Source organism: Sebastes fasciatus, chromosome 22 (assembly GCF_043250625.1).
Source record: "Sebastes fasciatus isolate fSebFas1 chromosome 22, fSebFas1.pri, whole genome shotgun sequence".
Taxonomy (NCBI): domain Eukaryota; kingdom Metazoa; phylum Chordata; class Actinopteri; order Perciformes; family Sebastidae; genus Sebastes; species Sebastes fasciatus.
Window position 1 is genome coordinate 22,336,341 of NC_133816.1, and position 22,344 is coordinate 22,358,684.

At 40.5% G+C, this 22,344-nt stretch overlaps 1 protein-coding gene across 4 annotated transcripts in view; it reads left to right on the forward strand.

The window, feature by feature from the left end:
• Positions 1-12,108, forward strand: part of LOC141760896 (dachshund homolog 2-like) — a 99,441-nt gene extending 87,333 nt beyond the window's left edge. For 2 of the 4 annotated variants that reach the window (XM_074623996.1, XM_074623998.1), the window contains exons 8-12: positions 151-251; positions 373-520; positions 1,202-1,369; positions 3,469-3,534; positions 10,497-12,108. In XM_074623996.1, coding sequence (XP_074480097.1) covers positions 151-251; positions 373-520; positions 1,202-1,369; positions 3,469-3,534; positions 10,497-10,534 — 521 coding nt within the window. In that variant the 3' untranslated portion in view covers positions 10,535-12,108. The remainder of the gene's footprint in view (positions 1-150; positions 252-372; positions 521-1,201; positions 1,370-3,468; positions 3,535-10,496) is intronic. The other 2 variants (XM_074623997.1, XM_074623999.1) reach the window with 1 other exon arrangement.
• Positions 12,109-22,344: the final 10,236 nt, after the last annotated feature.

Sequence of the window (22,344 nt, forward strand, 5' to 3'; positions counted from 1 at the left end):
AAATACTGTTATAGTATGTCATAAAAAAGTCAAATCTCACAGTATAGTGTGCCATTTTATGACATAAAACGTCATAGTAGAGTTTGTTATGAAAATGGCATAAAAACCCAAATCGCCATAAATGTTAATGTTGTTAACTGTTCTTCACAGAAGAGTCCTCGCTGGCTCAGGCCCTGCCCCCCGGCTTCCCCGCTCCGTTCCTATTCGCCGACGGCCTGTCGTCAGTGGAGACCCTGCTCACCAACATACAGGTAGGATCCATGTCGTCTGGATTAGATAGAGGATTCAATAGGTATCAACGTCTTTTTACAGTGAAGATTTACCAAACTACTTCTTCTTCTTCTTCTTCCTCCTGTAATCGTCTTCTCTCAGGGCCTGCTGAAGGTGGCGGTGGAGAACGCCCGGGTTCAGGACAAACACATCCAGGCGGAAAAGCGAGAGCTGAAGATGGAGCTCTACAGAGAACGAGAGATGAGAGAGAGTCTTGAACGACAGCTCACCTCCGAACTACAGAGCAGAGGTTAACATTAACGCCATAAAACCACCATTTCACATGTTTTTAAACAATGATACAGGGACACATTTATAGTTTTACATTCAGAACATAGAGCACTAACAGAAATGGTTGGAACTTCAGAACATTTTTTAGTTTTCTTGAGTAGAAAGTTGTCTGCACCTTTATGTGGGACAAATGCCAGAATCTATTTGCTTAATTTGAGTCTATGATGAGGTAGAAGGAAGTTACCGCTTTTGTCGTTGTAGTCTGAGTAACATGACGTCATATCTGTTCCGTATCCGTCAACCAAAACAAACCGCAGCGAGCGATAAAGTAGAAAGCAGTGGAGAGTCCAAGTGGATACGACATGCACCCTCATATTTTAAATCCACATCCAGTAAAGTATGGAAACACTATGGGTCTCACACATTGCAAAAGCAGAGCTAGACATCACGGCTAAAGCTGCATGCTAACTTGATAATTTAAAACATTTTTACTGTATAAATTTAGATATTTTCCAAAGTAAAAGTCCCTAGAAGTGTATGAATCAACTTTTTCCCTATGGTCTAGTGTTAAAAAAGTCGAATCAAGTCGCACTACTTATCGAATCGGCACCCAGGTATCATGATAGTATGGAATCGGTTGATGGGTGAATCGTCCCAGCCCTAGTGATCTGATCTCTTCCTCGTCTTCCTCCCTCGTCAGCCTCCATCCAGAAGCGTCTGAAGAAGGAGAAGAAGGCCAAGAGGAAGCTGCAGGAGGCGCTGGAGTTTGAGTCGAAGAGGAGGGAGAGGGTGGAGGACGCCCTGAAGCACTCGTCCTCGTCCTCCCCGTCTCCTGAGCCGCTGCACGCCGCCAACAACAACAAGAACGGTACGACCATGACGCCGTGTTCTTCGTCTTTTACATCCGTTTTCTTAAAATCTGTTTGCTCGCTTTCTTAAATGTTTGTTGAGTATCTTTCTTACATCTTGTTTTTTATTGTTTCAGTTTGGCTTCTTTCGATTATATTTTAGCTAATTTACGTTTATTGTCTTTCAGTTTTTCACTTTGCTTCTCACTGGTTTGAGAACATGTTTCTTTCTTAATGTTGATCTTATTTCTTCCTGTCTTTGATATAAATCTTTGGAAATGAGGACATCTTTTGGGAAGTGCAGACCTTTTGAAAATCAAGGACATCTTTTGGAAAGCTAACGAAGGTTTTCAAACTGTTGTTTCTAGAAGGTGTTATGATTTTTGGGGAGTGAGTGAGGATATTTTTGTAAACGAGGACAGTTGGAAAAGTAAAACCAGGTTTTGGAGGGGGTCATGGTTCTGGATAGTTTTCCTTCCTCTCGGCATCGGTTTCCAGCCGTGTGTTTACCTTCACCAACACTTGTTGTATACGAGCTGTTGTTGACTGAAGCTCTTTAAAAACAGGCTGCTGCTGTTTTTCTGTCTTTCTTCCATAAAATTGAGTGTAATCGCCAGCGGCAGGAAATGTGCTGTTGATCTCGTCCGTGTAGCTTTACTGCAAACTAATGCTGAAGTAAACCAGGACAGTTGACGAATACTGTACTATATACTTTAACTCTTTTATCTCGCTGGTTCCAGCTGCTCAGATTAGAAGATTTGATGCTTTTCTCTCCTCCTCTTTGTTGATTAGTCGACTAATCGGTTGTTTTGTTCTTAGTTGATAAGATTTCTTCAGTCTATTAGTCATTTGTTTTGCTTTTTTTCATGCTGAGTGACTTATTTCCAAAAATTTATGAGCACATCTCTGGTAAACACAAGATTTAAAGTGGTGCTTTTGTGTGATTCTTCACAGATCTGTCAATTAAATTAATTAAAAACCACGTGTTAGTCGATTAAGAATTTCTTTGGTGGAGGACAGCCCCACTTTTCTTTGTTTTATATGATTGTTAAATGAATATATTTTGGTTTTGGACTGTTGGTCAGACGAAACAAGCAATTTGGAGACGTCACATTGGGTTAATTGTTTTTTGCATATTTTGATGTTTTATAGACTTAAAGGTCCCATATTGTGAAAAGTGAGATTTTCATGTCTTTTATATTATAAAACAGGTTTAAGTTCTATATAAATACCGTTAAACTATCAAAACGCTCAACATACGGAAAAACACACACAGCCCGTGTTCAGAAATTGTGCATTTGAAACAAGCCGTCAGGATTTCTGTCCATTTGTGACAAATATACAATATTTAGACCATTACACGGTTTTAAACGTAAACATTCTAAATGTGTCCCAGTTTATTTACCTGTTGCATTGTATGTAAATAACATCAGCTGACAGGAAGTAAACATGGACCCAAGCCGTTGCCTAGCAACGCAATTCCATTGAAATGCGCTAAAACGGAGCGTTTCAGACCAAGGGTGAATACAGGTATATTCAGGCAGACAGTATGAGGAAAATAACGTTGTTTTTTTAACATTACAGCATGTAAACATGTTCTATTAGAAACACATAATACAAGTATGAACCTGACAATGAGCACGATATGGGACCTTTAAACAATTCATTGAGAAAATAATCAGATTAGCGATAATTGTAAATAATCATTAGTTGCTGCTCTACAGAAATAAGAACATTTTAAAGCCACAGTTCAAGTGTTACTCAACATATTTTGGGAACAGTATCACTTCAATCTTTATGGGTGATTAATAACAATAATAACAAACAGACAAAACTTCTCAGTGAATTTGTTGTGAGGAAGCAGCCAATTTTATGTTTCTAATATCCCAAAAATTAGTTTTTACAGCTCAGTTGAAGTTCTTTGACAATTCACATCAAGAGACACAAACTAAATAACATCCAAAACTCTTTAATTCTCCAGACAAATGGACGTGTTCGTGGCTTCTTTGTAAATCCAGCTTGTTTTTGACCTGCACACAGTAACAAGGTGCTGTTTTTTTTTTTTTTTTTTATTGGCCGACCTACTGAGACTCTGTCTTGTCTTTGTGTTTCATACCAGACGCTGCTGTAGCCGAGGATAAACCTGAACTTAATGGAAACCAGCAAGACAACGGCGCTGTACAAGGTACCTGAAAACACACACACACACACACTATAAAAAAAAATCATTAAACAGGCACACAGTCAGATACACTCTCATTCATGCAGAGTCATGCTGATACGCACACAAACATTAACAGATATGACACTGTACGCAAGTGTGTTCAAAGGCAGAGTTACATGTTTGTAGACACACACACTAACACACACGTGGTAGGCATATGTGTGTTTGTGTGTGTGTGTGTGTGTGTGTGTGTGTTGGGGCCCAGGCTAGATTAGTGGAGACATTAAGCAGACGCAGAGACACTGTGGCCTCCCTTTGATGTGTGCACCTTATCAGACACACATGTGAGTGTGTGGAAATATTTCATTGGGCTCATGTCAGTGTGTATAAGTGTGGATATTTGTGCTTTAAGTAGGTTGTGTATTTGTGCTGGTGACTAAGCCGGATTGTAGACCTGGAGGCTGAGGTCATTTTTGGGAATTGATGAGTTGTTTTGGAAAGTAGAGACATGTTTTGCAAGTGAGAAGATTGTTAGAAGGTAGATATATATTGGGAAATGGTGATATTTTGGACATTTTAGGGGGAAAAAAGGAGTTTCTGGGAAAATGAGAACATTGTTCTAGGGTGGGGATGATTTGAAAAATTAGTACATTTTGGTAGTGAGTGCAGTTTAGTATAGTATGTCATAAAAATGTAAGTATAATACGCATTAAAAAAAGTCATAAAACTCATGATATAGTATGGCAGAAAAATGTAAAAAAAAAAAGTCATAGTAGTATGTCGTAAAAAAAAAGTATTTTTGTTTGTTTGTGTTAGTGTGACTTTCGGATTTGAACTAGCGTGGCGTAGTAGTATAGAATGTCCTAAAAAGAAATGGAGTATATTTTTGTAAGCAAGGACAGTTTAAAAAGTGACATTTATTCATGATGTTTTTTTGTATTATTTTGGGAAAGTGACAATGTCCGGTCTTCACTTTCGTCACAAGCTTGTTGGACGGGTTAAGACTCTTGTTAAATGAGGTTAAAGTTGTGGACTCGAGGAACGCATTATGCCAATGAGGGTCCTCACAAGTACAGTACTGACGCGTGTGTGTTAGTATGCATGTGTCGTCCTCTTTCCACCAGCTGTGCTCAGTCCTCCCTGACATTGAAAACCTTCACTTGAAACTGAGTGTGTATAAATGAATATCTACACACACACACACACACACACACACACACACACTTAACCTGTGTGTGTGTGTGTGTGCACTCTGTACCTGTAGGTGTGTATTTTAGTGTGTGTGTTTGATCCACACTCTGGTGAGACAGGGAACTCTAATTAGCTCTCTCTCCTCTTTAGACCCCTTTTAGATCCCCTCTCTTCTGCAAGCCAAGCACTCCGACAAACACACACACACACACACACACCTGATTTCATTAATGTTGATTGGCCCAGTAGGACCCCTTTGCTGCCTTGCTCACACACAACACACATTGACAAACACACACTCATCTCTGCTGCCATAAAAGCATTTTGCACCTACGGTGGTTTACTCACACACACTCACACACTCACAGAGACACACACACACACACACACACACCTCTCCCCTGCCTCTCTCACCTTCCACACTCTTAATTAACGAGTGAGGAGAAAACTGCTGAATACAAAGAAAGACATCGCATTACAATCAGAAAGAGAGGGAGAGAGAGAGAGGAGAAACGAGGAGCAGGGGAGGAGGAGGAGGAGGGTGAGAGACGTGGAGAGAGGAAGGGGAGGAAAAAGGAGAGAGAGTTAAAAAGAAAAGATCGGTTTCTCTCGGCTGTTTAAAGACTAATTGGCCGGTGAAAATATTAGAAGAGATGGAGGAAGATCGGGGGAAGAAAGTGAGGAAGAAGAGAGGGCAAAGGAGATGAGTGAGGAAGAGTAGGACAGAGAGAACGAGGGGGAGGAAGAGAGAAAGGATAAAGAGAAGCAGGAGAAATGGATGAAAGTGGTGGTGAGAATATGGAAAAGGGGGTGAGGAAACTAAAAAGAGGAAGAGGAAAGAAAAGGATGACGAGAAAGAGAAGTAAGATATGGCAGGAAAATAAAAATGAGAGATAGAGGGAGGAAGAACAGGTGGAAAAGAAGGGATGAAAGATGGAGTGAACAGAAAAGGGAGGGAGAGAAAGGGATGTGGCCAAAAGAAAAAATGAAGAGGAACAGGAGAAGAAAGCAATGGATGAAAGGGGAGGAATGAAAGGATAAAAAAAATCAGGAGAGGAAGAGGGAGCAGAAGAAAAGGATGGACAAACGTAGGAGAGAAGGAATAACAGGTGGAAGACAGGAACGACGAAGAGGAGGTAGAGAACAAGGGAATAAAAGGGGAGACAAAAAGGTAATGATGGAGTGGGAGAAGGGAGGAAGAACGTAAAGTAAAGTGAAATGGAAGTTGCGGAAGGGAAAGAAGAACAGGTGGAGGAGAGGGAAGATGGAAAGGAAGGGAGGAGACTGAAAGAAGAAAGGGAAGTGGAGAAATGGAGGAGAAGAACTGTCGGGGGGTAGAGGAGAGAAAAGAGTGATGGGGTGAGGAGGAAAGAAAGAGGACAAATGAGAGTAAAGGTTAGGGAAGTAGGGAAGGAAGAACAGGAGGAGGAGGAGGAGAAAGTGGGAATGAGGAGAGCACAACACGGGAGGAAGAGAAGAACGGTGATGATGAAAGGAAAAGGAAGACGAGGAGAAAAAAGTGTGGAAGAAGAGATAAAGGAAGATGAGCAGAACTTAGAAAGGATGGAGAAGGAGAAGAAAAGGTGGATGAAAGGGGAGGAATGAAAATGAGGAGAGGAAGAGGGAGCAGAGGAGGTACAGAGGAAATAAAATGAGAGAAGGAATAACAGGTGGAAGACAGGAACAATGAAGAGGAGGTAGAGAAGAAGGGAATAAAAGGGGGTAAGAGGGAGAGGAAAAGTAAAGTGAGATGGAAGTTGGTAAAGGGGGAAAGAAGAACAAGTGGAGGAGAGGAGAAGAGGAGGACAAATGATAGAAAAGGAAAGGATGTAAGTGAGGGGAAGGAAGAACAGGAGGAGGATCAGAGAGGAGGAGAAAGAGGGAATGAGAGGAGGGAAAAACCAGAGGAAGAGAAGAACGGTGATGAAGATAGGAAAAGGATGAGGAGTTGGTAGAAAAGAAGTAGATGAAGAGATCAATGCTGTAAATATGGAAAGGAGGATGATAAAACTAAAAAGGGGAAGAGGAAAGAAATGGATGAGGAGGACGGGGAAAGAGAAAGAAATGAGAGATCGGGGGAGGAAGAACAGGTGGAAAAGAAGGGATGAAAGATGGAGAGTGGACAGAAAAAGGAGGGAGAGAAAGGGATGTGGTCAAAAGAAAAAATGAAGAGGAACAAGAGGAAGACATGAGAACAAATGAAAAGCAGAGAAGAAGATGAGAGGGGGATGAGTAGAAATAAAAAGGAAGAATGAGAGAGAGGAAAAGCAAAACATGGTGTGGAAAAAGGGGAGGAAAGGAAAAGGAGAACGAGGGATGAGGAGGAAGAGTGTAGTTGAAAAATGTGACCTTGTTCCGAGACCTGGTGACATTTCCTCCACCCAGCTGATAGACTCTTAACAAGGCAGGTCAACGCCATTTTTAACCACGACAGCCAGCGCACAGGCATGCACGCACGCCAGCACACACATTAACACACATGCACACACACTAACACACACTAACGCTGGAGGTGTGTTTTCTAGTGACGGATGGAGGTGAGGGTTGGAGGGAAACGGGGTTGCCAGGTCACAAAATAGCGACAAAAGAAAAGGTGAAAGAGGAGAATAAAACAGGAGAGATGAGCAGAAAGAATAATTATTAAAATAAAAAAATAATAAAGATAATAAAATATAAAAAATTATAAAAAAAAATGTAAAAAAAATAGCGTTGTTTCACTTCCATACTACATACATACAATATTTGATATACTGGAACAAGTCCTCTAAATAAATGTTTGATTTTTAAACGTGGTGTTGATGGGACATTATTATCCCACAATGCAATGCACAAAGGAAGTAAAGGAGTTACTCACAGCTGGAGAAACTTTAAACAGATTTGAGGAGCGCTGTGAGAAAAAGCTCCAGGAACATCTTCAGAAACCTGGAAAACAAAATATTAAATGTTTAGAAATGTCATATTATCATTAATCATCTTTCACTGAAATCGTATCGCGATAGGATCTTTTTGTGTTTTGTAAAATATAATTAAATACGTGAAAAGCTTCACTCTCATTCTGTTAGTTTTAGTCAAAATAAAGCATTTTAAATAGCATGATATTGATTTTAGCCACGTGCTTTAGTTAGGAAATACTGTATATATTATAATACATCTTCCTAAAGTTACAGATGGATTCACATCTTGTCGCAGATAATCGTAATGATATTTGGGGAAAAAATCAATAGTAGAAAAGTTTTTTAACAAACAAACAATATATTTTCTGATATTTTTAAATAATTAAACGCGATAACGCGCAAATTTTTTTTAACGCAACTAATTGAATTAACGCATTAACGCAACTCGTGATTCTTAGGTTGTAGCGGGCTCAGTTTTAAAGTTAGAGTGAAGATAATGGTATCATATGAAACTAAAAATCCTAATGAATCCATTGGTCCATTGGTGTCATACTAGCTTGTCGTGAAGGAGGCTAAATAACGCTCCAAACGTACGCTAAATTTTGGCGAGGAAAAAAACTCTCCCTTTAAGGTACATTTTGAACAGATAAAAACGTGTGATTAATCTACTATTAATCGTGATTAACTACGGACAATCATTTGAATCGCAATCAAATATTTGAATCACTTGAAAGCCCTAATATTTTTACTTCAGCTGAAACAATTAGTTTGCAACAATTTTGATATTCTTTTCATTATTTCAGGCTTCTCAGATGTGAAAATGTGCAGTTTTATAAATGAATAACTTTTGGTTTTGGACTGTTGGTCGAGCAGAATAAGACATTTAAATGTCTGTAAACTGGGAAATTGTGATGAGCATTTTTCAACATTTATGGCATTTTACACACCAAACAATTAATAACAAAAGGATGATAATAAGTATTATTTGCAGCTCTAATAGTCAGTGAGAAAGGTAGTGAACATTCAACCACGATGACTTTAAATTATGAAGTTACAGATTTAAGTTTTAAGGACGACAGGGGCGGGGGGATCAAAGCTGCGACTTTTTTTTAAAGTTGCAGGAGAGTTTTTAAAACAGCGGGCCAAACCTGCTGCCTAAAGGAGAAAAAGAAAGGACAGGAGAGGACAGAGAGAAGAATGGGTCGGGATAAAAATAATATGAGAGTAACAGATAGAGGACAGGAGGGAGCAGAGGGGAGGTGAGGAGGAGGAGGAGGAGGACGAGGAGGGGATGCATGTAGAATAGAGGGATGAAAGAGGAGGAGAGGAGGGGGTCTGAGTGATAAAAATAGGGAAGGGCAGGAGATGAGAGGGATGAAAAGGAGGGAAGGCAGGGAATACGAAGGAGGAAACGAGGGCCGAGCGCAGGATGAAAGAGAAATTTAAGAAGTTTTTTTTTTATTTCAACGCACCTTGAACCTGTTTCATATCTTTAAAAACACGACGAATAGAGGACACAAGTAGAGGGTAAGATGTGACAAAGAGCAGAGGAAGATGAGTTCAAAAGTAGCGGAGGGCAAGAGGATGGAAAGAGGAGGAAGAGGAGGGAGGGCAGGTTTATGGTTGCTGTTATGCAGAAATGTAAACACTTTGCAACGTTCGCAGAAAACAATGACACCGCAGGGAGAGGAAGGTGTGTGCACGCAAGTGTGTTTCTGTTATATATGTGTGTGTGTGCACGTGCTCCTGTGTGGGTGGGTGCAGCAACAGCACTACGGGGAGCGGAAGGAGAACGACGGAGGTGAAATGAGAGAGAGAGAGAGAGAGAGAAAGAAAAAGAGAGAGAGCCGACCCTGGCAAAACTGGAGATATGAGATATGAGATGAGAACGGATGCTGCATAAAGGGAGGACGAGACGCAACACTGTGAGCGAAAACAACGACGTCCTGCTTTAATGATCAGGATCAAAGTGTGAAGTTGCTGAACAAACAGAGCACTGAAAACTGCACATTTACACTTAAAGCAGTTGCACCAGCTTGGTCTGTGGGTCGTTAGCAACAAGAGGTAACTTCTTACAGTGGGGATGACGGCACAGTACAAACGGTAGTTTGAGGCGTCTAGTTTCACGGCGCTGTGTGCAGGTGAAAAGACCCTTAAAGAGCTAAATAGGCAGTGTTCATTTCGTTAACTAAAACTTAGGGATGCACCGATATCACTTTTTTCAGACTAAGTACGAGTACAAGTACTTACTTTTGGGTACTCACCGATACCGAGTACCGATACGAGTGCTCCTCTGTGCCAAAAGACCCTCGTTAACAGCCAGCTGGAGGGTGTGAGCAACACACAGCAGGCTGGGGAGTCCCGCATACGAGGCGGTGCGCCGCGACCGGCTCTAGGTCGGCTTGGAAAGGCTCGGGGCGAAGGTGGCTCGCGGCCGCAGCTTTACAGTGCTCCCCGTCCAGAACTCGCCGCACCATGGACAAAGGGTTCGCTGTGCCATCTCTCCCCGCCGGGGACGGCCTCCTGCTCCCGGTGCGACTGTCGACCAACCGCGTTGTGCCGCCAGATCGGGGCTCGGCCCACGTAAAAGGCGCCTCGGGTCTGCGGCGATGTCGGCAACCCACCAGACCTGTCTTGAAACACGGACCAAGGAGTATAACGCACGCGCAAGTCAGAGGGTGCAAGCAAAACCCCGTGGCGCAATGAAAGTGAGGGCCGGTGCGCGCCGGCTGCGGTGGTTTAGATTCTTAAAGACGTTTCACTTCAAGCTTCTTCAGTTCGTATTAGATTAATTGATAAAGAACATAATTAGTGCTTGTTATCCACAATCACTCAAAGAGGATGTCCGTTTTATTACTTTGTTTATTAACCAAATTCTTTCTGTGTGTTTGTTTGTAGACTCCCGGTCGTATCTGAAGACCCCCATGATGTTCTAGAAACTCCGCCTCCAGAAGCCCTTCCCCACCTTCCCCACCAATCCTGCACAGAAGAACTCCACCAGCCCGCTTCCACGGCAACCTGGATTCACCACGGCAACCACCTTCCCCCGGCGGGATACAAATCTTTGCAAACTTTTTTTGATGTTGCTATGAAACAATGAGACTACTAAAGGAGGGCGCTCGCCCCTGATTTGGACTCACTGGGGGGGTCGCGCCTCTCTCTTGCTCGCTCTACTTCCTTCTTCTTCTTCTTCTTTTTAGACACTCCATTCATTCCTCTTTTTCTCTCCCTGCACCGGGACATCCATCGTTTGTTTTGAAAAACTGAAAAAAATAAAAATCCGAGCAAATGCAAGGAAGAAAAACGGACCGGACTGACATCGACTTGGTTCGGATTAATCTGATTGGAAGACTTTTTTTAAAACGGTCCAATCACACGAAGCGTCCGACGACGAGACAAGAACAGGTTCATGAAAAGACTAAGAAATGAGAAAAGTAATAACTCTGGATTTGACGTAACTTCAGTCATCGGCCGGCTGTCAACACCCCCTCTGATTGGACGGTAATCAGCTAATCGGAGGAGCTCAGGACTGGAGGAAAAAAAGAAGTGTAATAAAAAAATATTAGGAAAAAAGAAAGGAGGAAAACAAGCTGGGAGGCTATTTCTGTCTTTCATTCATTTTTGTTTTCCGTACAGGGACTGAAAAGAATGCATGGGAAAACTTTCCTTATGTTGTCATTTGGCTTATTTTATCCTCCGTACCTCCAACTCTCTCTTCGCTTCATTCCTCTCTTTCTTATATCTCTCGCTTCTTCTATATCTCTTTTTCTTTTTCTCTGAAAATGTTGGATGCAGCTTTTCAATGTATGAAGTATTTTCTATCACCCTTAATAACCTGTGAAATTCTCAAATGATGCAAAAGTTTAAAAAAAAAAAACGAACCCTTTTTTTATTACGATGGAGTGATTTTTAGACACGATATTATATCCTTAAAAAAAAAAAAAAGGTACGTTGAATTCTCTTCCTCTTCGACTTTTCACCTTTTCACCCCCGTGACCAGGAAGTAGTAGTCGCGTTTCTGGTGTTTGTCAAATTAAAAAGACGAGGAGCGCTTGATTTGTCTGTTTTTAAAATGCAAACTTTATCACAACTTTCCATAAAAACTCTTTTTTTTCCCCCCCGTTGAAGTGACAAAGAGTACTTCAGGTGTTGAAATCAAGCGCTCCTCAGCGATGTCAAACACGATAAACTGTTTATTGCCCCTGATTTTCTGACCTACTAAGAGTGCAGACTGTTGTGTTGCAGTTTCGTTTATTCCACTGCGTGTTTTATTTGTTTGTTTATTTGTTGATTACTATTTGAAATGTGTACGGGAGGGTTGAGGGGGGCGGGTGGCGGTCGGGGCGGGTGGGGATCGGGGTTAAAGGGATATTCCGTGTAGATAGAAACAAACATTCAGCTGTTTTTTCTTGTTTTATTTTTATTATTATTTTGTTTTTCTCCTGATGATCTCTCAGTCTGTCACTGTTTCTGGGTTTGAGCTGACTGCAAATATACAGTATTATAATGACTGCTGTCTTGTGGTGTTTTACACTCACACACACACACACACGCCATAATAACAAAATTCAGATGGTTGGCTAGCACAGCCACGGTTTTGCACCATTTTTCAGAGGTTTCTTCTCATAAATTTATGACTTTATAATCTTGCAAATTTGTGATTTTTTCTAATACATTTGCCACTTGAATCTCAGAGAATATCCACGTTTTTTTCTCATAAATTTATGACTTTAATCTCCGGATTATTACCCCCCTCCCCCGGCTCCGTATTTTAATTTTTTTTACCTACAATGGCCCTGATGCGCCGTCATAGATAAACAACTACAGTGACCAGCTATTTTAGCAGCCGTTTAGACTGTTGTCAGGCTATTAAATAGGCATTATCAGTCGCTATAAGCCCCATAGATGTGGGTCAATATTAGCCTACTACACCCACTAGTAGGTTTTATCACCTATTCACATGGTAGAACACCGAAGGAATAAAAGAACAAAACAGCGACCTCTAGCGACAAATCACAGGGTTTTCACCCAGGAGACCGGAGGTCGCATCCTGTGTGAAGCCAACAATGTGCAGTTGTCTTTATGTTCGTAGTTATTTTAACCGAAAACACAATGTTTTTCCCTAAACTTAACAAAGTGTGTTTTTTGTTGCCTAAACCTAAAGAAGTTGTACTTAATTCCCTAAACCTAAAGAAGTTGTACTTAATTCCCTAAACCTAAAGAAGTTGAAGTTTGTTGCCTAAACCGAAATAAGTTGTACTTTTGTTGTAGTTTTGTTGCACAAACCTAAAGAAGTTGTAGTTGTATTGCCTAAACCGAAATAAGTTGTAGTTTTGTTGCCTAAACCTAAAGAAGTTGTAGTTTTATTGCCTAAACCTAAATAAGTTGTAGTTTTATTGCCTAAACCTAAAAAAGTTTTAGTTTTATTGCCTAAACCTAAATAAGTTGTAGTTTTATTGCCTAAACCTAAATAAGTTGTAGTTTTATTGCCTAAACCTAAAGAAGTTGTGGCTTTGTTGCCTAAACCTAAAGAAGCCTTTTTGTTTGTGTTCAAAACGTGACGTTTCGTTCAGTTTTACATCTTAGAACGTGTTATTTTTGGGTTTCACTTTCACGACATAGTAGGTGTAGTAGGCCCCTATTGACCCACATCTATGGTGCTTATAGTGACTAATAACGCCTATTTAATGGCCTGATAACAGTGGAATCGGGTTGTTTTAGGAAATTACTGAGCCTTTTTTAGATTAGATGAATAATACGTACAGTTGCCAAACTCGCAGAAATTAAGTTAAGCCATATGTAAAATAAATTAGCTGATATCATTCTCCTTCCATGATGTAAAATTATCTGTCTGGGATTTGAATACACACACACACTGTGGTATATCAGAAGATATTCACACACACACTACAAATAGAGAACGGCTCTCTGGTATTCTGGTAATGTATTTCGTGGACACACAGCAGCAGCAGCAGTCTGGAGTAACACACACACACCGCCGTCTATGTTCCATTTAGACTGTATATTTACTCTGCATTACGAGGTTAATGAGGTGAAGCCTCTCACTCTCTCTCTCTAATGGATCTCTATCTCTCTCGCCCTCATCTTCCTCATCTGTCTCTAATCCTCTCTCACCTCTGTCACTCTTTCTCCTTTTCTCTTGTTTTCCTTTTCTCTCTTTCACGATCACTCCTAATGTCACTCTTTTGATCTTTGCTTTCTATTTTTCTATCCTCCGTTTCATTTCGTCTGTGTCTTTCCCTCTCTCTCTCTCTCCCTCCATCTCTCTCCGTTTACCAAATAGCTGATGTCACTTTTTCCATTTCCCCCTAATGGAGGCAGAAACACAGAGCGATGGACGGAGAGAAAAAATAGCCAGAGATGAAGAAGGATGGATAGAAAGTGAAGAAGGCAACGAGGAAGGATGAAAAGGTGACAGCGTAGGGGGGAGGAGGGGGAGAGATTGAAGGATCCGAGAGGCGACGTGGGAGAAAATGAAGGAAAAGGTGGAGAGGAAAGAGGGAGAAGAGATGATGGACAGAGAGGGGAGAGGAAGAGGTGATGAAATGATGTTTAAAGATAGAGAGAGAGAGAGAGAGAGAGCAGAGGATGATGGGTAATGAAAAGATAAAAAGTGAAAAACATGTCTGGGACAAACAGTGACCCTTCATAAAAAGGTTTGTTATTGATTTTCTTTTAAAGGGGAAGTCCGCCTGAAAACACTTCTACTGGTTGATCTAATGACTCACTTCTTCTTCTTCTTCTGTTTCCTCCAAACAAACTGAGAACATTGAATGCATCACAACGGGTTTTTACAGGGGGAGAAATGCTGCAAAACAGAAAATATGCTGAATATATATATATATATTCTTATTCAACTCTTAAAGATTGTAAAATAGCTTGCATGTAAATATGCAGACAGAGCAAAAAAGTAGTGCTACATGTGGCTTGAGAATGAGCATGTTGGTGTATATGGGGGACCAAACGGGCCAAAAATAATAATAAATAAAATAAATAATAATAAATAAAATAAATAAAACAAATAAAATAAATAAAATAAATAAAACAAATAAAATAATGCAAATAAATAAATAAATAAGTGCATAAATACATAAATAAATATACACATTTCAAAATTAATATAAAATACATTAAAAATGAATTAAAACATAGATAAATAAAAATAAATGCAAAAATAAATAAATAAATGAGTAATAAATAATAAATAAATAAATAATTATAGTAATAAATAAATAAGGTGTGAAATGCAATATACATACATTTGCATAAAGCAGCATATTCACCCACTTCGATGTTGATAAGAGTATTAAACAATTGACAAATCTCCCTTTAAGGTATATATTGAACAGATAAAAAATGTGCGATTTATTTGCTATTAATTGCGATAAATTATGGACAATCGATAGACAGCCCTAAAAAAAAAAAAATTTAAAAAATGTAAAAACAGAGAGATAGATGGAGAAGAAGAAAGAAAGAAAGAGGTAAAATGATTTGCAAACAGAAAGGTGAAGATAGAGAGGGATGAAAATAATAAACATGAAAGAACTGACAGGAAATAAAAGAAGGGAGGATGGAAAAACAGGCTGAATGAAATGATGGAGGGATGGAAGGAGGAAGGAGTGAGAGGAGAACAGAGACATTCCCAGACAGACCAGCCAGGCTGTTAAAACACACACACACACACACACACACACACACACACCAACACACACACACACCTCGCTCCGTCATTAGTCTTCATTAGAGTCTTTATGAGGAAAATTAGAAAGGGAGTTTCCTCCCAAACTGAGCCCTGGGGTCCAACCTGCTGCTGGTGTGTGTGTGTGTGTGTGTGTGTGTGTGTGTGTGTGTGTGTGTGTGTGCGTGTTTGTGGTTAATTTCTACATGGGGTTCAGTAGATGAAGGAAGTGTGTATGTGTGTGTGTTCATACACGATACATAAACACACACAATCTGTGTGTTTTCATGACGAGGCGAGACATGACGGCGATTAGAAATTAAGAATAAAGGGATGGAGAAAGGTAAAAGACGTGAAGATGGAAAGATGCTGATTTAAATAATAAGAGATTAGAGAAAAAGACAAAGTGAATTATTGAACTTTGAGGGTTAAAACACATCGGCACGCTGCATTATGCAAAGTAACATAAACAAACCTAAGATTGTTATTTGAATCATCACACAGCGCTACAGCCGATGTCTGTCGGCCGAGTCTTACAGCTCATTTCTCACATCATAGGTGAGGTGTATTAAGTATTTTAAGAAATTAATAAAATGCCTAAGGATTTAAAATAACAGGACCCAGAAGCACATAGCAGTAAAATAAAATACCCCACTAACTAGGGATGCACCGATACCGATACCAGTATCGGGTCCGATACTGTGCTCATGTACTCATACTCGCAAAATGGCACCAATACCACTTTACGGCAGCGTGACGTTAACCTCTGGTTACCATCTTTCGGGTCCTATCGCACGAGCTCACGCTCCACCTCTCCGACGGTGTGGGTGAGACGGGCCGGCGGTGAGCCCGACCCCACGGGGCCGGGATCCCACCTCAGCCGGCGCCCGCTGGACCTCACTTTCATTGCGCCACGGGGTTTTGCTTGCACCCTCTGACTCGCGCGTGCATTAGACTCCTTGGTCCTTTTTTCAAGACGGGTCAGATGGGTTGCAGACATTGCCGCAGGCCCCTGGCGCCTTTTACGTGGGGCGAGCCCCGCCTTGGGGGCACGACGCGGTTTGGGCACACCAAGGCCACGGCCCCGAGAAGCAGCTTCGCCCCTCACACCCTCCAGCTGGCTGTTAACGAGAGTCTTTAGGCACAGAGAAGTACTCGTATCGGTACTCGGTATCGGCGAGTACCCAAATCTAAGTACTTGTACTCAGTCTAAATAAAGTAGTACCGGTGCATCCCTACTACTAACCCCTTAAAAAGTTGAATATTCTGCCTTCGGAATCGCGTAGACTGTATACAAGAAATGGACGTAGTCACTGTGACATCACACATCGGTTTGTGGACTACGGTTTTGAAGCCTCGAGTTCGGCATTTTGGCCGTCTCCATCTTCGGCTTGTGTAGTCGGGAGGATTCACAGAGGTTACAAACAAACACCTACTGAAGAGGAACTTCTCAAACTACTCCGATATCATCTTTATCCTCAGCATTTGATCTGTATGTTCAGTATTTTCAAAATAAAATAGCTAAATATGCTGCTTCTTCTCCCCTCACAGTCCTGCTGCCTGCTGGGCCTCCATGTTGTTGATTTAACTGATGATCTGGTGATGTAAATGAGACACAGCCTGCTGCTGACAGACTGGACCACAGACTGGAGGTCCTCATAAACATGTTAAAAAAACAGCTTCATCCCTGGATTTTAACTTGACATCGCTTTTTACCTTTACAAACCTCTCCCCTAACATTATAGAAATGATTATTACAGAAATAAACTCTTCTAGTGTGTGTGTGTCTTCTAATGTGCAAATATCATGTGCATTTGTTTGTGTCAATGTGAATATGTGTTGTGTCATCTTGCTGCCGACAGCTTCTCATTATCCACCGACAGCTGGAGGAGGTCATCACTACCCCGTCACACACACACACACACACACACACACGCACTATACTTGTGAGGACCCTCTTTGACATGATGCGTGCTAAAGCCCCCAACTAACTTTAAACCTAATTCAACGCTTTCTTAAATGTTCTAACTTACCAAAATGTCCTCAAATTTAAAAAAAAAGATCTTTACATTCCCCAAAATATTCGGACTTTCCAAAACCTAATTTTAGAAAAAAAAATGTCTCACTTTTTTCAAAACCCTTAACACTTTTTTACAAATATCCTCGTGAGAAAAATGTCCTTACTTGTGAAAGATTGTCTGACTTAAACGTTCGCTACCAACAAATTTATTCGTCAAAGATGTTTCCGTAACGCCATTTAGCACATGAACTCCTTTTTAACAAAAGCAAGGCGTAAAACTTTTTTTTCCACAATCAAATTGTGCCGTTTTTCATACATTTTTATGTGTTTCAATACTTTCATTTTACTGTTAATGGAAGCGCAACTATAGAAGACTGAGATAAGCTGCACATATTAAAATTTCAAGACATTGGAAACAGAAAATGTCATTAAAAAAATGACTCAAAATTGTTGCAGATTCATTTTCTAATCAATTGAATAATCAATTAAACTCTGCTAATCGTTGTTGCTCTATAGTCACAACAGTGGAGGAGGCGTAGAGGATAACTTGCTATTTTTTTTCTGACATGGATACTTTTTATTCCTCATATATAACTGGGATTGAGTGGTTGAGTCGGTCATCTTGGAAATATTTACTCTGCGTGCTCACTGAGCAGGATAATAAGTGTGTGTGTGTGTGTGTGTGTGTGTGTGTGTCCGCCTACTGAACTGGTAAAAACAATAAACACCACCCGATCCTCCTTCCTCCATCTCACTCATTTGCTTTGTCCTTCTCTCTCTTTCAATTTCACACAAACATATACATACAGACACACATATATACCTTCATCTCTTTCACACACACAATAAACACTTGTCATTGGTCGGCATCAGCCGTTTTATTCTTGCCGGAGCGAGGGATTTGTTTTTGTTCTTCCTGTCATTCGCCCATTTGACTTGATGGATGGTGGGTGGTGACGCAAAACACCTGCCACACACACACACACACACACACACACACACACACACACACACACACACATTACAACGTAACATACAATAAGTACAATAAATGTTTTTGCATATGTGCAAATAATATGGCTGTCAAAGATGAATTAGTTTTAACGCCACTAATTTCTATAACGCAACTTGTGATTTTTAGGTTGTATCGGGGTCAGTTTTCAGAAAACCTAATGAATCCATTGGTACCAACCATGTCATACTAGCTTGTCGTGAAGGAGGTGAAATAACGCTCCAAACTAACGCTAAATTTTGGCAAGGAAAAACTGTACTGGCCATTTTCAAAGGTGTCCCTTGACCTGCAGGGGTGTAACATAAAGTAGGGGGCTCATCCGGGACTAAAATCACATGCAGTTTGGGGCAAGTCAGCACACTGACACACTGACAGCTGTTGTTGCCTGTTGGGCTGCAGTTTGCCATGTTATGATTTGAGCATATTGTTTTATGCTAAATGCAGTACCTGTGAGGGTTTCTGGATCAATATCTGTCATTGTTTTGTGTTGTTAACTGATTTACAATAATAAATATATACATATATTTGCATAAAGCATAATATTTGTCCACTCCCAGGTTGATAAGAGGATTAAATACTTGATAAATCTCCCTTTAAGGTACATTTAAGGAAACAAATTTACACTTCAATTCGCAATATTCATTCCTTACCATTAATTTCTTGGAAAAATGAGCAAAATCTGCTAATCTTCTAGGTTTTCCTATTCTTGCGAGGACCAACATGAAGAGCTACTCACACCACCAGGGTGCACAGACAGATTCCTCTTGCCATGGTTGACTTCCTATGTGGCCTGCAGTGTAAACAACAGTTTATCTCCATAGAGGACAAATGGATAGCAGCAGCACAGAGAACATGAGGAGCAGAGGAGGATGTGACCCCGAGGGCCGGCGGTTCAAATCCCACTAAGAGCTGGGAAACCGCTCTCCTCAATAACTAGCCACCAAGCAGCCCTTGAGCAAGTGAATATCTCGCAGCTTAAAGAGCGGTTGGTGGTAACACGACCCCAAACTAATGATAATATTGTTCTCTGTCTGCTGGATGTGAACCGATGTTGTTATAACAGCCATGACAACTTTATCAATCTGATGATGGCGGTGCAATTAACAGCTTGTTTAGAAGCTTTTCTGACCTCTAGTGACCAAACAAATTATTCACTCCAACAACCTTCCGGGAGCGTTAACTTAGCAGCCACGGTGCTTCGTGTCGTGTTGCAGACATGCAGCCACGTTCCCAGTGTTTTTGTGCTACGTTAGCATCTGTAGCTCTGCTGGTAGCTTCGTGCTCTCCGCCGCTCTGTCATTGCGCCATAACTTTTGCGAGTGTCCAACAGACCATGTATGTGCGGCGGCGAGGAGTGTGGGTTTGTCGTAGGGATGTCACGAGAACCGATAGTACCAAGTCCATGCCAAAATTTTAAAAAAGTGACGGTACTCTTTTTCAACAGTACCGAAGGTACCGTACGATGCCTGTAACGGTCGTTGGTAGTGATGCCTGTAACGGTCGTTGGTGAGGAAAATGTGTCTTTTAATTTAAATTTAAATATTAATTAAACTTGTGACAACACCGGTGTTACCGATTACACCAGACATTTTACATGAAAAGATGACGGTCAACATGTGCAGAGCGCCGACTCTGATCTTTACCGTCGGATGGCGGTGTGTCTGGCCTCTCCGGTAGAGCTTTTGCTGCGGGGGTCTACCTGGCGCCGCTGCTCCGTGCACACCAGCTGTGACGGCTCAATCCGCCTCAAGGCGATTACCTCATTAACGTTATGGTTCCCTTATAGCGTTGAGATTAAACGTGAAGTATTGCCAAATAGGTGCGTTTGCCTTTCGCTTCGACAATAAATCCTCTCCCTCCTGCTCCTGCTACTCTGAACTGACGGACCAGATGCATTCAGGGTCAGTATGCAGCGTCCGCCGTCTGATTATCGATTGATAACACGCTGCTGATACGCCAAAATGAACAAAATGGGTCAATTCTTTTTATTTATTACTTAAAGGCTACATGCCTCTGTTTTTTGTAAAATGTTTTTAATAAAAGAATGCGTGTTGAATTACAGTACAGGGGATTTATTGTTCTTTTTGTTTTTTGTTTTTAACCGTGGTATCGAATTGGTATAGACTACTAGATTTCTGGTATCGTGACATCCCTAGTTTGTCGGTGGCGTTCTAGCTGTGAACGTAAGTGTAGCAGACGGTGTGTGTACAGTTTATTTGTCGGTGGATAAATACTACGAGGCTACAACTCCTCCGCTCAAGCGAGCCAGAGACCCGAGCCAGCTTCCTGTATCTCCTTCCTAGGCCTTCGGCCTCGGCGGAGGTAATAATGAAGCTGATCATTTTATCAGAGAGAGACAGATAAACAGCGACACTGACGTCAACATGGACAACAGGATGTGAATATCATCAGCCACGATGTCGGAACAACTATTTCTGTCGGTTGCGATTCTGTGGGTGGGAACGTGTGTGTGTGTGTGTGTGTGTGTGTGTGTGTGTGTGGCCATATGGTATCATGGGAATAAAAGGAGAAAGCCACACACTCGCTGGACTCTTCAGATTGATACCAAATTAGAAACCGTCTTTTTGTTTTTTTTCCAAACAGGCCGAGAGGAGCTTGGCAGGCGGGATGAACACTTGACGAGAGGGGAGAGAGATGGGAGGAAGAGGAGGAGGAGGAGGAGGAGGGAGTGAACGTGAGAAAGAAAAGGATGGATGGAGGAATTAAAATAACTGTAAAAATGAGGGTGGGTGAGGTGGAAATGGATCCATAGGGACTCAGTGTGTGTGTGTGTGTTGTTTTAGCTGGGCGGACTCCTTGTTGACCTTTACGAAGATAGCAGCTGGTCGTCTCTTACAGTTTTAAGTTCGGTTTGGTTTCGACCGCGACGATCTGAAAAGGCAGATGGAGGGAGAAGGAGACAGAAAAGAAACTCTTCTGTCGTCCGCCGGCCTCCCTGGAAGGAGAAGGAAGTGGCTCAAAACTGAACTGAACTGAGAGAAATCAATTTGGCAATTTTTTTTTTTTGTTCTATTTAGTCTTTCATCCAAAATAAAGCTTTCACTTCGACTGAGGAAGAAAGAGAAAAGTAAACTGTGAGTTTGGCTGAGCCGCGTTCTTTTAACTTTCATGCCAAGAAAAAAACACTTTGAATTTAGTTGAAAGGAAGAAAGTTAAGAGCTGCTCGACTTTGGACAAAAACAAACTTTCTGCACATTGTCTAATTATTTAGGGATGATTTCATCAAGTGGCACAAGCTTTAAACTTAACAACCCATTTCAGCTCGAACACGTCCCTCTTTAAGATGTTTTAAAAATGCATTCAAACCCAAACGTAATCTGTTAATCTCTCCACACCACTCAGAAATCATTTCTGTTTTTAGCTGGTGTTATTCAGATTGGAGTTCAGGAGTAATGGAGTATTTTTAAACCGTGGTATTTCTACTTAAAAGTTACTGTGAGGAACGTATAACTGGTTATGAAACAGTCTCGGTTTAATACTAATGCCTCTATATGACCTACATAAGTAAACGAGACCATCAGCAAGAAGATCTATAAAGTTATTATTTTGTATATTATTAATGTTTGAGGATTATATATTATATTTTAAAAGAATACTAGATATTTTCATTGTTGAGCCAATCAAATTTCAATAAATTGTTAAAAAAATATATATTATAATAATAATACTTATTTTTAAGATCTTGTTTTAATACATTTTTACCTTTTTAACATCATTGTTTTTATGCATTTGACTGTTTTATTGGTCTTATTTATTAGTTCATTTTACTCTTGATGACCTCTGTCTTTAACACATGTGTCATTGTATAATTATTATTATTATTATTATTATTATTATTTTAGTTTTATATTATTATTATTATTATCATTATTATTATTATTAATAATAATAATGATAATAATAATAATAATAATAATATAAAACTATAATAATAATAATAATAATAATAATAATAATAATAATGATAATAATAATACAAATTTAAATAATAATA